General features: G+C 43.4%; 1 protein-coding gene across 7 annotated transcripts in view; it reads right to left on the bottom strand.

Annotated features, from left to right (window-relative positions):
• The window catches only part of GMDS (GDP-mannose 4,6-dehydratase), a 632,819-nt gene that overhangs the window by 307,328 nt on the left and 309,772 nt on the right, over positions 1-15,719 (bottom strand). For all 7 annotated transcript variants that reach the window (XM_045389917.2, XM_045389918.2, XM_074038941.1 and 4 more), the window contains one exon: positions 14,888-15,015. In XM_045389917.2, coding sequence (XP_045245852.1) covers positions 14,888-15,015 — 128 coding nt within the window. The remainder of the gene's footprint in view (positions 1-14,887; positions 15,016-15,719) is intronic.

Genomic DNA, 15,719 nt, shown 5'->3' with positions numbered 1-15,719 from the left:
CAATGTCAAAGGCAGAACTGCAGCAGGCACTAGGCCTTAGTCTTGTGTCTCCCAAGGATTTGGATGGCAAATTCTGGATCCTCTCGTGTCACACCCAACTGCCCACCCTTCTTGACTGGAGTCTGCAAAGCTCAACACCCAGTCACTGAGCCCCCTGAAGCAGAGCAGTGTGGTCATGCGCACAGCTCTGATGAGTGCGGTGCTAGGGCCTCTCCCACACAGGCCCCGCCTCCTGCTTAGGCCTGGGCAGAAGTCTGCAAGGTTGCCATGACCTTGGGATGGTGAGGATACCTCAGGAGGTCTGCAAGTCAGGCAGCGGCCGGCCACTGCCCACCCTGGGCTCCAGTTACAGTAGGAGCTGGCATCCACTAAAGGGAGAGCAGCACGGAGGCCTCACATGCCTCAGACCTCGAGCCATCCACTGTATCTGCAGAGAATGTGTGTCCCCACAGAGCCAGTGGTTTTGCTTTTCCCATAAAGAAGCTGGACACTTGGATTTGAGGCTGAGTTGGTTTGACTCAGTTCAATCTCAGGTAGTTGAGCACCGGGGTTCAAGACGCTGTGAGAGATGCCAAGGGCCAGACGCAAGCGTGTCAGCCAGGCCCTGGCAGGGCCTCGCAGGGCTGAGAATAAAGCGCTGCAGAAGAAGCGGGAAACGGCCAGTTCTTCAGTGAAGTGGCCAGGAGAGCAGGGCGCCTGAGGAGGGCATCTGCAGAGACAGCTGAGTGCTGGGCCTGAGCAGGGCAGGACTCCAAGGGCAAGCAGGGGCAGCCCAGGGCTGGCACAGTGCAGGGCCAGCAGCTCCAGGGGAGGACGCCGGGGCCCTACCCAGGGCCGAGAATGCATGCTCCAGACAGTGGCCTTTATTCCGTGGTGGAGACATGGATGGTTTTAAGTTGAAATATGACAGTATCTGTATCTCAGAAAGGCGACTCTGGCAGCCATGTGGGAGGCAGAGAGAGCATCGCAGTGCAGGGCACAGCCAGCACGAGGGTCGGCCGGATGAACGCGCCTGATCTGGGCCAAACTCAGGAAGCTTCTCTCTCTCCACCTTATTTTTTTCCCTCTAATGAGAAAAATATGAGAATAGCACCTATCTTACCAGACTGCTGTGAAAGTAAACTTGTAAAAGTGTCCAGTAGTTCATGCATTTTCAGTACGTAGTAAGGTTTTCAAAATAAAGGCTAAATGGGTATTTTAATTAATGGTTTCAGGCTTAAGGAAGACTTCTTCTTTAAAATAACAACTGACCATTAGAGCTGTTCATAAAGAAAGGGCCATACTGGGAGATGGCGACACCTTCCTCATTCGGATCTGCCCAGCCACTGCTTATGCAGCTTCGCAGGTGGAAGCTAAGCTGTACCTGAAAATCTCGGCATTCTTACTGGTGTAAAAACTGTCTTTAAACGTTTTCAATATACAATCGTAGTTTTTATGGAGTTCAGCCCTTTATTCCCACGATGTTTTTGATACCCTGTTCTAGACTGACAACATGGCTATAGGGAAAGGAAGACCAGTAGCCACCTAGGTCCAAGGTAGCATGTCCACAGCGACCAGTGCTGCTGAAACGTGAGGGTGCAGCTAAAGGAAAAGGGGGCATCTGTCAGCCACTCACCAGGCTCTACCAACCCTTCACATGCGGGGTCGGGGGTGGTTCATACTCAAGATGCCGTTGGCCCTAGCACAGATTCTCCAAAGTAAGAGTTTTTATATTGTATTCCTACCCCACAACTTGTGAAAGAAAGGGAGAGGGAGAGAAGAGGACCTAGAAGGAGGGGAAGGGAAAGGAGGGAAAGGGAAAGAGGGAAAAAGAGAAGTAGGGATAAACAGAGGGGAAGGAGAGGGAAAGAAAGAGAGAGAGACAAAAAGGGAGGGAGAGCAAGAGAGAAAGCCAATCATGGCACAGTGACTTTGGAAGAATCCGACCGAAATGCTCAATAAAGCCAATGTAGTTTCTTTGAGCCCCACTGGACTGCTAACATTTGAGAGCCCAACACCATGCGCAATTAAACAAGCAAACCCACAATTCATTAGGGATGATTTTAATAGATGACTCATTAGCCAGCCAGTCAATGATGCTTTGTTTTCCCAAAGGCCCAGGCAGATGCTTAACTACAATGAAGTTTCCACTGCCACTGACAAAAGGCAATGGAATCTAAACCACCCATGCCACAGCTTCAAGCTTCTTCAGGTGTTTTTTTGAAGATAAGCATCAAATGAAATGACTTCTGTTAAACTTGTATTTCCTGTACACAAGTGATATCTTCTTCAAATTATATGATTGTACCACTATTAAAATACTACTTACTATAAAGGAAGTCTGTTTAGGACACAGGGCCTAGCCTTTTAACATTTGGCTCCTGAGATGTTTTATAGTTTCCTTCTCACTCAGTTTCTCACACTGGGGTGGTTTCACAGTATGACTACAGATATCAGGCCAGTAGCAGAGATGCTAGTTTATATGTCATTCCTAGTGAGAGGAATATGTTTGCTACACAATCAACACTTGAAGCCACTAAAAAACATGACTTTAAAATCTCACAAGAATGACTAAATATGCCAAAAATCAACCCAGAAACACGGCGCCGTATCATGGTAAGACACTGCCCTGAGGAGCTGGCAGGACAGGGCTGAGACCCACTGCCTGATACCAAGAGAAGACATCAGCCAAGGGCTTCTGCTTTCAATGTCAGCCTTTTCCCACGAAAATGACAAAACACAATCCGTGCTCTCCTAACCATGGTTACATACGTGTTGGGAGAATCAAATACGAAGATGTAAACGACAAAGCACTACAGGAATAGAAAAGGACAACCTTCCAGGGTTTAAAATAAGTTCTAGTGATAGATCTTTGTATTTTATTTTCAAACTTGAAATTTAAGACCCAGGCAAAACCAGCGAATAATTCCTGACTAAAGGACACACTGTAAGAAAAAACACACGAAACTATGCAGCCCTTGACATCCTCATCTCTGCCTTTTTCTGGTGAGACGAAGTAGGCACAGCTCCACTACCTTGAATGGCTACCTGTATCCTGTGGACTTGGTGACAGAATGGCCCGAGAGACAGGAGGCCAGCCAAGTCACCTTCCCGGAATGCAACCTGTACCCTCCAGCACAAGCACCCACACATTATTGCTCTGCTTTGTGAGTCAGAAGCTGGAGGACGGACCCGAGAACAGGGATATGTCGTCTGAGCATGTGGGCGATGTGCGACCAGGGAGGAAATGAAACCACACTTACAAGGGACAGAAAATGGTACTGCAGAAGGCTTTTCCTTTCTTCTTACCGCACTGTGTGCACAGATTTTCCCAGAGCCACCGTCAAATACTACATAAGAATCTTTAAGTAAAATTCTGTATATTAACATAATAAAATATACTATATTAAAAATAAAGCCCTATTATTACAAGACGACCTGCTTCTAATTTGCATGTGTTGGTGACGGGTACAGACGGGGAGACACGACAGAGAGGGGAGAAGGGAGGGACAGGAAAGTGGGAGGGTTTCCGTAACAACAGAGCCTTCCGTGGAACTCTGGCTCTCTAGAAGATTCCTCTAACCAGTGAGATCCTTGAACACTGAGAGGAAATAGAGTGATGATCACACAAAAACGTTTCTGAATGAGCTCATGTCGACATCATCAAGTACTCCCATGGGTACTTGGTCTTTCAAGCTAACGCTAGATTAGTGATTTTTAAGTATTGTTTTGTAAAATAGGGCCAGTTTATCCTTCTACCTTTCCATTTTTCTATCTGCTTAGATATTCTTCCTTTAAAACTAGGAGTAAGGCTGGGCATGGTGGCTCACGCCTATAATCCAGCCCTTTGGGAGGCCGAGATGGACAGATCATTTGAGCTCAGGAGTTCAAGACCAGCCTGGACAACATAGGGAGGTCTTATCTCTACTAAAAAGAAAAAAAAATCAGCTGGGTGTGGTGGTACATGCCTGTAGTCCCAGCTACTCAGCGGAGGGTCACTTGAGCCTGGGAGATCAAGGCTTCAGTGAGCCAAAATCATGCCACTGCACTCCAGTATGGGTGACAGAGTGAGACCTACCTCAAAATAAGCAAGTAAGTCAAAAGTAAAAATAAAGCTAGGCATAAGGTCTAATAATAGTAGACTCTAGAGAAAATCAGGAAACTGGCCGCTGTGTGAGAACATATAGACATTGCTTCCTTTCCTTTATGGTCTGCACTGAACAAGAGAGAAAGGTGCTTGCAAACGTTTTGCTGACATCAAGTAAATCCAGCACAACTCAACCTAAGTGTGGTAAGATCATATTCTGGGGGCAATGTCTTGTGCTAGCTAAAGAAAGCATCTTTTAACAGTAAAAGAAATGGAACACATTTCATATACACCAATTTCATTTTTATAATTTTATGAAGAAACGATGGGCAGGGAGATCCAATTCAGGTATTTACTGGGCATCTGTATGTGCCAGGCATGTTGGGAGGGATGATTAAAGATAAAGAGGGATAGGATCCAGGTCCTGCCTTCAAGAAGCTTCCCCACAAGAGACTGACATGAGACAGCTAACAAAGTCCTGACTGCTCCTCAGAGGTCTCCCTCACTTTTCTCTTTATAGCAAGAGCCCAACCATTCTCTCTATGAGAAAAATGGTAAAAGTGATCTCAAATATTTTACATAACTCTGAGAGGTACTTAGGGAAGCTATCCCATGGAGTAATTTCATCCCTTTCTTTGAGAACTCTACTAATAATTTCCATATGAGGCTTAGGCCAACAATGTAAAGACAATTTCTCAAAGGATTTCTCAATTTTGCCTTTACATAATTCGGCTTCTGTAAACTGTACCTGTACATAACTGGCCCTAGGAGAAGTCCAATTGTTTTTCTCTTCTAAAAGGAAAAGGAGACTTTTACTTAACTATACCCCAAATTTATCTGTTTGGGGCATATGTAGCATAGTTTCTGAAGCAACTCTAACAAGTCAAAAATCCTCTGGTAATTTGATCCCAAGAGAACAATGGCTTTTGAATATTCTTCACCTTCGATAAGGCATAGAGTAGGAGCACATGGAACAAAGTCCCCAGCCTGTATTAAACGTATTTCACCAGCAAGTCAGTGTTAAACAGCTTATGCTTACATGAGATCTGACCCATTTCCTACAGCATCCAGTCCATGTTGCCTGGTCTTACCGTTGATGCCCTGGGTCATTAGACAATCACAGTCTAGGGGAGATCAAATCAGCACTACAAAGCCATCAATTATCCCAGCTGTATTGACGTCAACAGGTAGAAAACTGAAACAACAGATACTAAAAATACAAATGACCCAACACTCACAGAGAGGATCAAACTTTCTTCTTCACCTGAGAAAAAGGATAAGGAGAATCTTTGCGGCATTACTGCTCTAGTTCCCTCCCACAGCAGAAGCGGAAGAGGTGTCTTCCAGCAGGAAGTGAACGGGGCTGAAAATAAAACGTGTTTCTTTGCTTTGGGGAACATTCAGCTTAAAAAAGGTGTTGTTTTGTGTCCTTGGATACAAAGGCAAGATTAACATGCTTGCATTAGAGTCCCCTGAGGATGAGCCTGGGAACCGGGCGCTTGGGCTTGGGCATTCAAGTGGCCCACAAAGGGACAGAGCAGAGCCCCCAGGCTTCTCCACCAGAGCTCTGCAAAGACAAAACACGTAATTTTAGTAAATTATTTCCTGCAATAAAGGTGCTAATCAGTAGGATAAAGCCAAACAGGACTTTAGCAAGCATTGAAAAACAGAGATCGGACTTTCAGCCTGTGTGTGTCTAGGAAAGAGACAGAGCAAGAGAGACAGAGTGATTAACATATGGTGTGTGTGCAGAAGACTGCCTCGATTGCAAACACGGTTTGCCCTCTCCAGAGTGCATGAGTGTAAATATGAAGCGCTGAATACTGAAGATATATACCTTGTCTAAGCAAAATCATCACTAAATGTAGATGATGTCGCATCTTATAAGAGATATTTATATCTATTTCCCATGGACAGTCTTGTTATTAAAATTAAACAGTCAGTTTAGTTCATATTTTCAGATTTTCCAGACTTTCATGGAAGTCACAAAAAACTGGGAGACACCAGTGAAGGAAGAGGCAGCTGGGGAGCAGGGTAGGGAAAGAGGAAGGGCAGACCGGGCTGGGGTGGATAGAGAAAGCTCAAGGAATCTCATGGACTTGGTAAGTGTAAAAGTGAATAGCTAACCTAAGTGTGAGAAGTTCTTTAGTGTAAGAACTTTCTTACACTATTTTCCTGGGACTTTTGCTCTTAAGACTAGCACCATGACTTTCAAGTACAATGGGTCACTTCATGGTCCGCAGTGGCATAATGACACTCCACATCAACGAGCATGACTAAAGGGTGGAGTACAAGCTTCTATCTTAATGTGGTTAATTGCTACCCATTAGAACTTAAGCAGCCCTTACATGAAGTTTCATAATCCTCATAATCCACGTCCACAGGCACTATACCTAACCCATTTTATATGAATATGCAACTTTATGCATTTTCATCCTCTCTCCATACATATCCTTGCCAATAACTGCTTTTCTGATTTAACATCATATGCTCAATATTATGTGGTTTAAATCAAACTGAAAATGTGATCTAAGAATGCACCCAGTCTCATGTTTCTAAATTATCTGTGAATGAAAACTCAATTCATACTGGAAATATGGGTGATATAGGTGTCTTTCATTAAACAACACTTTAAAACGGGCGCTACAGGTTCTTATTTGGGGACACAGCAGCTCCTGGGATGTCATTCCAATCAAGCAAGACCCAGCCAGATAAAACAGGCAACTGATTTTCTACATTTTTCTAACTTATTTTAAATAATACACTGAAAAGTTTACTGTTCAGGATGAAAAAAGAGGAAAAAAGAGAAATGGCGAGTTGAATTTGTTATACAGAGTTTTCCACAGCCGGATCAGGAAAATGGTTTTTTGCTTAATCTAAACATGTTATGTTTCAAAGATGTAGGAAACTGTTACAAGCTTTTCTTTTCCTATAAATAAAGCTGTTCTTTTCTCTTTATTAATCAAGGCCCTTGAACTGCCTTCCTTAAATGTTTGGTTTGTTAGAAACAACACAGAAACCACGTTCTTCTAAATACAGATAAAGGAGAGACTATTTATTTAGTTATTTCCATTTGTATTTCTTGGTGTATTTTTCAAAGAGATTGTATTAAATAGCCCCACAGAAGGCTAGAAGATTTTTTCCCACAATGGAAAACAGTAACAATACCTCACTAATCAATATAAAAAGTCAAAATAAAAAAATCGACAAGTATTATAACACATTCAGCAAGCAGGCCAGGGACATATTTGCCTTCCAAGAAAGAACACCTTAGGCTCCGAAGTAATAATATGGAATTAGACTCCCAAAGTGAGTAGAAATTCAACTGCTGGCCTTATTATCTAACAGTCACTTGACAAATATTCTAATAGAACGGATTTTCTAGGAAACTCTCCAGGTAAATATCCTCTGCCTATAGTTACACAATGCCTTCCCCCGTGCCAGGAAGACAGGAACGATGTTGTTAAGCTAGCTCTCGGCAGAGGCCTGGTTTTCCTGGACCACTGTCACTTTATGAGACAGCTACAACCTCACCATTGCTTTCTGTTAAGTAAGGCCTTACTAACAAACGGATTCAGGCACCACTAACACTTTAGACAACTGAAACACAAGAAGACACTACTGCTATATGCTACTCTCCTGCATATGAACAAACATGGTCTACTGATGGAGACAGAGGCAGGAGGCAGACAGGGGCAGGTCCCTGGTGAAGCCCCACCTTCAAACCAAAAAGCCTGAAACTCATGGCCCAAGGTGACAACCTCTACTCCTGTTTGTCCACTGTCTCCTGAATGGTTCTTTCTGAATAATGCCTTTTTGCCCATCAAACGTTGCCTTTTTCAAAACTACCGATGGCCCGTCCTGTACCTCATCCTCTGCCTATAAAGACCCCAGTCTCAGTCAGTAGAAGCGAGAAAAGTGGTTTGACTGGAGAGAGGAGACTTGACTTCACAGAGCGGCTGGACTTCGGAGGAGAGGCGGCTGGACTTCAGGGAAGAGCCGGCCAGACGTCGAGGGAAGACTACCTGTTTGTCCCGTCCCCTCCACAGCCAGCTCCCCTCTCTGCTGAGAGCCATTCCCAAAGCTAAAGAAAATCCTCCATTGGTGCAGTGTGGCTGTGTCCCCTTTCAAATCTCCCCTTGAATTGTAGCTCCCGTAACTCCCACGTGTTGTGGGAGGGACCCAGTGGGAGACAACTGAATCGTGGGGGCGGTCTCCCCTCCTGTTCTCACGGTAGCAAATAAGTCTCACAAGAGCTGTTGGCTTTAAACGGGGAAATCCCTTTCACTTGGCTCTCATTCTCTGTCTTCCCTGCTGCCATGGAAGACATGCCTTTCGCCTTCCACCGTGATTGTGAGGCCTCCCCAGCCACGTGGAACCAACCGTGAGACCATCACACCTCCTCTCCTTTCCTTTATAAATACCCAGTCTCCAGGACGTTTTCAGCCGCAGCATGACAACAGACTAGTGCATCCGCCTTCACCATCCTTCAAGTGTCCACGCCACCTCATTCTTCCTGGACTCCAGACAAGAGCTCAGGACCCACTGAGTGCGGGTACCCAGAAAAGGCTGTTACACTGGCCCTTTGCCCTCGCTGGTGGAGGGCAGCTGCTCCACGTGATGAGGCAAAGGGCCAGCTGAGCTGATAACACACGGCTGTCCGCAGACGGCAGAGCTAAGACAGCACTGTAACACACCCTCTGGGCTTCAGGGGCACAGGCACCCCCACCTGTGTACCACAGCAACACCCGCACGAGACTGCTCCTGCCGGTGACCAGAGCAGCTGGTCTTGCTCTCTCACGTGCATGCTCCTTCCCGCAAGGGGTTGAGCGCAGCACGCTGAGTAAATGGAGCTTGCTCCTGCCAGTGCACAGAGCAGCAGCCAGCCGGATCCCACACCCGCTCACTCATGCGCTCCCTCCCGCAAGCAGTTGAGCATGGCGGGCCAAGTAAACGGAGCACCCTGTCACAAGTCCAATGAAAGGGTCGTGAAAAATCTGACATCAAAGGTGATGTTGCAACAAGCACACTTCCCTTAAATAAGATCTCAAAGTTTAAATGACATCTGATGCCTCCAGATTTGTGTCACATAAAATACAAAATGCTAGTAGAAGATGGACAGATAGGAAAGAAAGGACTGGGCAGCAGTGGGCAATTCTCCCAGCTCTGTCTATAACCTATGTACCCTGCCAGAGGCTCCTCACCCTCCCCAGGTCTCTGCATTAGCTGAGAACTGAGAGCTGGAATGAAGGTGAATTCATTCTGAGGACACGGGACAGAAGGGACTGGAGACCTGACTGCATACTTTCCCCAAACACACCCTTTGCTTCTTTACCTGATACAGCCAATAGCACAGGTTCAGCAAGATCTGATAGCTATCTCAGCCAGTTTCTTACCTTTAAAATCTATAAAAAGTCTTCAAAAGTTTCCAGTATGTAACAAGTGCTTAACATTTGGCAATTACATTTATTTCTAAAAGCCGTTTTGTTATTATTCAGTCTGTGCTCACTGTCCCCTGCCACCTCCACACACAAAAAAGGATGCAGGTATATGATGTTAAATTCTGCTGAATTTCAACGCTCACCCCGAACGATCTTCACGTCCTCCGGATTACCAGTAGGACCTTTCTGGAGCATCTGTGGGATTCGCTGTAGCAGGAAAACCTCTTGCCACTTTATACATGGCTTTTACTGAGTCCTGGAAAGAGGATGGACTTAGGTCTCTTGATTCACCCTGTCTCCCAAGAGCAAGGGGCCTTTTTTGTGGGCGGTAAGAGCCTTAAGATACTCTGGCCCAGCTCCTACCAATTAGCTTATCAGTCAATATGTTCTGGCTATAGTTGTGTTTCACATACTTTTATCAACGTGGGACCTCAGTGGGACCATACACTGTCATTTGTAGCAACCAGAACAGTGACCATGGCAGGTACTCAATAGAATATATGCTGAACGAACAATGCCACCCTGAGAAGTCAGAGGTTCTCTCCCTTGCTGTTTTCAGCCACCACTGCTATAATCCTGACTGCTGGACACTGGTTGAAAATGGCATGCATTGCCACTAGAGTGTTTCTCGTGAAGCTGCTTGAGCCTAGATGGAGGGAGGTGGGCATAAAAGCAGGTTGTAGAGGGGTCAGGTAAATACTTAAGATAAAAATATTTTAAAAGTTTGAACTGCTATCTATATCCCATAAAATGCAAATTTTTAGTAACTTGTGTTTGTGCAAATTGTTTATAGCTGTAAGCCATTAGCACTGCAGTAATTACTTAAATAGTAATTTTTGCTCAAAATGCAACAGTAATTGTAGACATTAATTACAGAATTTGGGTGGTATGTGGGTATTTGAGGTAAAATTTATTCAATTATTCTGTATGTTTAAAAAGTTTTATAATAAAATACTGGAAAAGATCTAACTGCCTATAACTTTATTCAGAAGTACAATATCATTTAATATAGCTGTATATATTTTTTCTTCAAGCTGAAATACTTCTTACTCATTTAAGTAACTTTGAAGACATCTTGATCTAGGAAGCAAGACTACAGGTGGATGAAAATGAATTGGAATCAGCAACAAGTAAGGACTTTTTATAAATCGTTGCGAAAATTTTTACAAGTCAGAGGTAAGCTTTATTCATATATGTATAGCGCACTGATGCTAATTTTTTACAGGGTTTATATTCTGTCCTTTACACAGATGGAAAAATCAAGATAAAACAGCTTGTCTAAGCTGAGAAACAATCTACTTGCACAGCAGGGATCACCAGCACCCACCTCACAACAGGAGGAGAAAATGCTCTCTGCTCTTCATTACAGAAACTCACTGATAAGTAAAAAAGTGTCAGTCACTTCATCTAAAAGTTTACTAAAATTTTTGCGTATAAAAGAGAGGGGTTGTGATACGGAAGAGGGGCAGGGAAGTGCCGGGAGGAGAAGGGCAGGTCCCTGGTAAGGGCTCCACCCCGGGGCCTATGCCCACGGACTAGGTGAGGACAGGCACTCCTGCCTTCACGTCCAAATGTTGCATTTCCCCAAGACCACCCTGGCCCACCACACCCCCATGCTGTGCCTATAAAAACCCCGAGACTCTAGCAGGCAGAGACACAAGCGGCTGGACATCCAGAGGAACACACAAGCAGCTGGATGTTGAGAGAATGTCAAGAGGTACCAGCAGGCACCAGTACACCAGCAGTCCACAGACCGGTGGAAGTATGCGGGGTTTGGCCGGGGTGGAGAGAGGAGAGCTCCGGCCACTGAGAGACCCGACTCCAGGGGAAAACCGCCTTCCCACTCCACCTCCCTTCTGGCTCCCCCATCTGCTGAGAGCCACTTCCACTCAATAAAACCTTGCACTTATTCTCCAAGCCCACGTGTGATCTGATTCTTCCAGTATACCAAAGCAAGAACCTCAGGATACAGAAAGCGCTCTGTCCTGGAGATAAGGAGTCTAACTGAGCTAACACAAGCCACCCATGGACGGCTAAGCTGAAAGCGCGCCCTGTAACGCATGCGCGCTGGGGCTTCAGCTGTCAACATCACCTCTAGACACTGCCGCAGGGTGGGAGCCGCACAACCTGCCCATCTGCATGCTCCCCCAAGAGGTCTGAGCAGTGGGGCACGAATGAAGCAGGCCACACCCCATCACACGCTCTGCGAGGTGGATAAGGGAACTCTTCCCATTTCAACTGTATAATTAAAATGTGTGTAAATGAGACGGTAATAGGACTTGTTTGATCTACATTTGCAAACACTTCTTTATTCTAAAGTTGATTTCAGTGTCAGGGTGCATATATGTTTTAAACAAACAATACCTCTCCTTTTTCATTTTTATGACTGCTGACTTTAATTTTGGCAACAAATTCACTTTTAGTCATAAATCTCTGAAGTCACCTTATGTTAATACATTTAAAATTGCAAGGAATGATAATATTTCTTAAAATGGAGAGTACCAAGCTATAAATTCTTACTTAATAATCGTACCTTTTCAGAAACCAAGAAATTTAAACTTTGTTCAGAACACATAAATGAGAACTATAAAATGCTTCCTACATCATCAACATATTAGAAACCCAGGAGAGTCCTTAGTACACAAGACCCAGTTGTATTATGGAACCAATCAAGACTTGGATGGCAAGGAGAATGACCTAACTTTCTGTCTCTCCATGGAATCCAGGCATTTCAAATTTTTATTTAAAGGGTAGAGTGTTTATGTATTTTTATTCAAAGGCTAGAGTGTTGTGTGAATATGTTGGCCTGTGGAAAGGCTGTAATGAGACCATCTTGTCAAGCAATAATAAAAATGACTTCATTTGACACAACCTTTTTGCACCAACCCCTATTTGAGCCAAAATGTTTATAAAATATTTTTATTTTATGCTAATTCAAATGTGGGCTTGTTGTGCCAAGATGTGGACTACACTTGCAGCAGTGCTAGCTTGGCATTTGGGGAGTGAGATCACAGCAGGGTCCTTCCTTCAGATCTACTAGTTTACACAAGACTTTCTCCTTACTTACTTAACAGTCTCATTCATTTTCATAAGACTATTTGGCCTATTTCTGAAATATCACCTCCTACTCCAGCCAATTACAAAGGTTTACACACGTTCCTTTAAAATATATGGAAAATAAAGACAGTATAAAGAAGAAAATAAACGTAACCTGTAAAAAGCACTATCAACATTATGGTATACCGTTTCCCTCACTATCAAAATCTATTAGATTCCTGACTCCTTTTTCACCTAAGTGCAAAATAATAAAATTGAATGAAATTTAATCTATTTGTTTCCTTGAACTTGGAGAAGATTTTGGATAAAGAATACCTATATAGGGCCAGGTGCAGTGGCTCAAGCCTGTAATCCCAGCACTTTGGGAGGCCACGGTGGGTGGATCATGAGGTCAACAGATCAAGACCATCCTGGTCAACACGGTGAAACCTCGTCTCTACTAAAAATACAAAACTTAGCTGGGTGTGGTGGCACGCGCCTGTAGTCCCATCTACTCACGAGTCTGAGGCAGGAGAGTCTCTTGAACCCGGGAGGCAGAGGTTGCAGTGAGCCGAGATTGTGCCACTGCACTCCAGATTGGCGACAGAGCAAGACTCCGTCTCAAAAAAAAAAAAAAAAAATACCTATATAGCTTATTACATAGCTCTATGCAGATGCTGATGGCTAGAAGGCTAAACGATAAATAGATATTATTGAGAAAATAATATATTTTTACAAAACAAGCCTCTTATTTTTTAGTAGGTAAGGTCATTTAGGTTAGACAAAAGAAAGTTTTGGCTTCTCTTGCCAGTATCTACTTTCTCATAATTTCTAAGTGTGGACCTATATAGTTTTCGATGTGATGTTCTGAAAATATATCTAAGGATTAATGTCATAAAATGCTTCTTTGTAATTATAGCTTAGAAGCACATATTTAAAAGATCTAGCCTGGGCACGGTGGCTCATCCCTGTAATCCCAGCACTTCAGAAGGCTGAGGCGGGTGGATCACCTAAGGTCAGGAGTTTGAGACCCACCTGGCCAAAATGGTGAAACCCCATCTCTGCTAAAAAATCAAAACTTAGCCAGGTGTGATGGCACATGCCTGTAATCCCAGCTACTCGGGAGGCTGAGGCAGGAGAATCGCTCGAACCTGGGAGGCAGAGGTTGGAGTAGGCCGAAATCATGCCACTGCACTCTAGCCTGAGCAACAGAGTGAGACTCTGTCTCAAAAATAAATAAATAAAGAAATAAATAAATGATCTTAATGTTGCAATGTTCAAAATTTAAAGTCAAAGCTAATTATTTTGTGCGTAACAGAAATCACTATTAGGTGTTCAAACACACACACATTTTTTATTATTATAAACAAAAAGAAGATCGCAGGTGAGCCTAATCTCTGCACTAGCAAACAAACTAATTGTTTGCTTTCTTTGTAGGCATTACGGTTTCTTTCTGAATTGCATAAATGAACAAGAAAGCTGGGTCCGGTTTCCCAGAGAGGGACCACTCAGGACGGAAACAGACTCATGAGCACAGGAAATCTGTGAGCGCTTGAATAAGGACAGGCAACTCCAGGGAAAGGATGATGCCTCTACCATGCTTGCTCATGTCTGGTGGCAGAACCAACACGGATATTTAAAAGCAGGGAGGTCAGGACAAGGTAAAATGTAACCACTTGTTTATAAAAGAAAAATCATACTACTTGTATATGTAATATATGCAAACCCAAAACAGCATGTCTAGGAATCCCAAGAATGAAAATCTGAATTTCCCTTTAACAATATCCATTATTTTACAAGAGAATCGTTATTAACATCTTTCTCTCTTGTTAATAGGTAAAGCTCCACGACACGCAATCTGACACGTTAAGAAGTGTGTGATGTTAATAACCAGACTCTTCAGCAGCAGAAAGCAAGGAGTTCCATAAGAATATTACTCGGGGCGGGATTTAGTAGAATAATGTAAGTCCGAGAATCTTGGATTATATACATTGAAATGAGGTAGTATTTCTAGACGATCTGAAAACTAGTACTTTTATACCCCCAAAATAAAGAGGAGCACCATTCAAACATTTTTTCCATCTATCTATCCATCCAACATCCAGCACAAATAATTAAAAGAATATTTGTGAAAGTTTTCCTCATTCAAGTACCAATCAGTGTAAGCTACCTGTACTTCTGAACTACCGATCCCAGAATTGAAAGTAGCATGAGTGTAAACATATCTGCATCGGCAAAGGTTTGTATGCCCCCATCTCTAGGTCACACTTTTTCACTGTACGCTTGGCATTTAGAATATCAATGGATACGGGTATTTTCAAGAATGTAATGTGTCAGTTCCTACCTCCACATAGTCCTTGGCATGGCCCCAATCTCGTTTGGCATCCAGATTTCCCAAACTGAAACATTCCAGTTGTCCAAGGTAAATCTTAGCTACTGACCGGCTAATTTTTCGAGTAACGAAATTAGCTCCTAAAAAGAGGCAAAAGATGTATTATCAGTCAAGTGCATTTGACACATTTAACAGTTTGGTGAACCAAACCCAATTTCGGCCTCTGGGCATTTCTTTCATTCTGCACTCCCAGCCACCCTGTTAAAATAATAAAAGAAAAGAAAAAGAAGAAAGATCATTAACTGTCATTTAGACAAGTTAAGAAGCCCTAATTCTATGTGTCACATCAGCTCTACTTTCATAACAAATGTTTTTCTTTCGGGGACATCTTAACATTCCTAATTTGCTGCTTCAATATGCAGCCCAGGCATTAGGCCAAAGAAAAGCTGTTGGAATGCCAGTTTTTTTAACAGAAAATTCAAAAGGGTTGTATAAAGGGAAATGCCAGAATGGACGACAGACATCTAAGACCACCCTGATTTTTTTTAAGAACACAAACATCATATATTCCTATTAATAAAGCTACTTTGGGACTCATGGGGAGAGAAAGAAACATAGCTTAGTTCACAGGGTAACTAGTTAAAGGAAACAAGAAAGGAATTTATTTGGGCTGCCTTTCTCTTAACAAAATAAGTGGTGATGGCTCTTACTCAGAAACCTGCACAGCCATCCAAATGATATGATATGGCCCCCCGGGCAAAAGTTTCTCTGTACTATACTTAAGGCAATGCCACTTTCCAACTTCATTTCAGTGTTATCTACAGAAAGGGCTCCTACATTTTGT

Source organism: Macaca fascicularis, chromosome 4 (genome assembly GCF_037993035.2).
Source record: "Macaca fascicularis isolate 582-1 chromosome 4, T2T-MFA8v1.1".
NCBI classification, from domain to species: Eukaryota; Metazoa; Chordata; class Mammalia; order Primates; family Cercopithecidae; genus Macaca; species Macaca fascicularis.
This window is presented reverse-complemented; position numbering and strand designations above follow the sequence as displayed.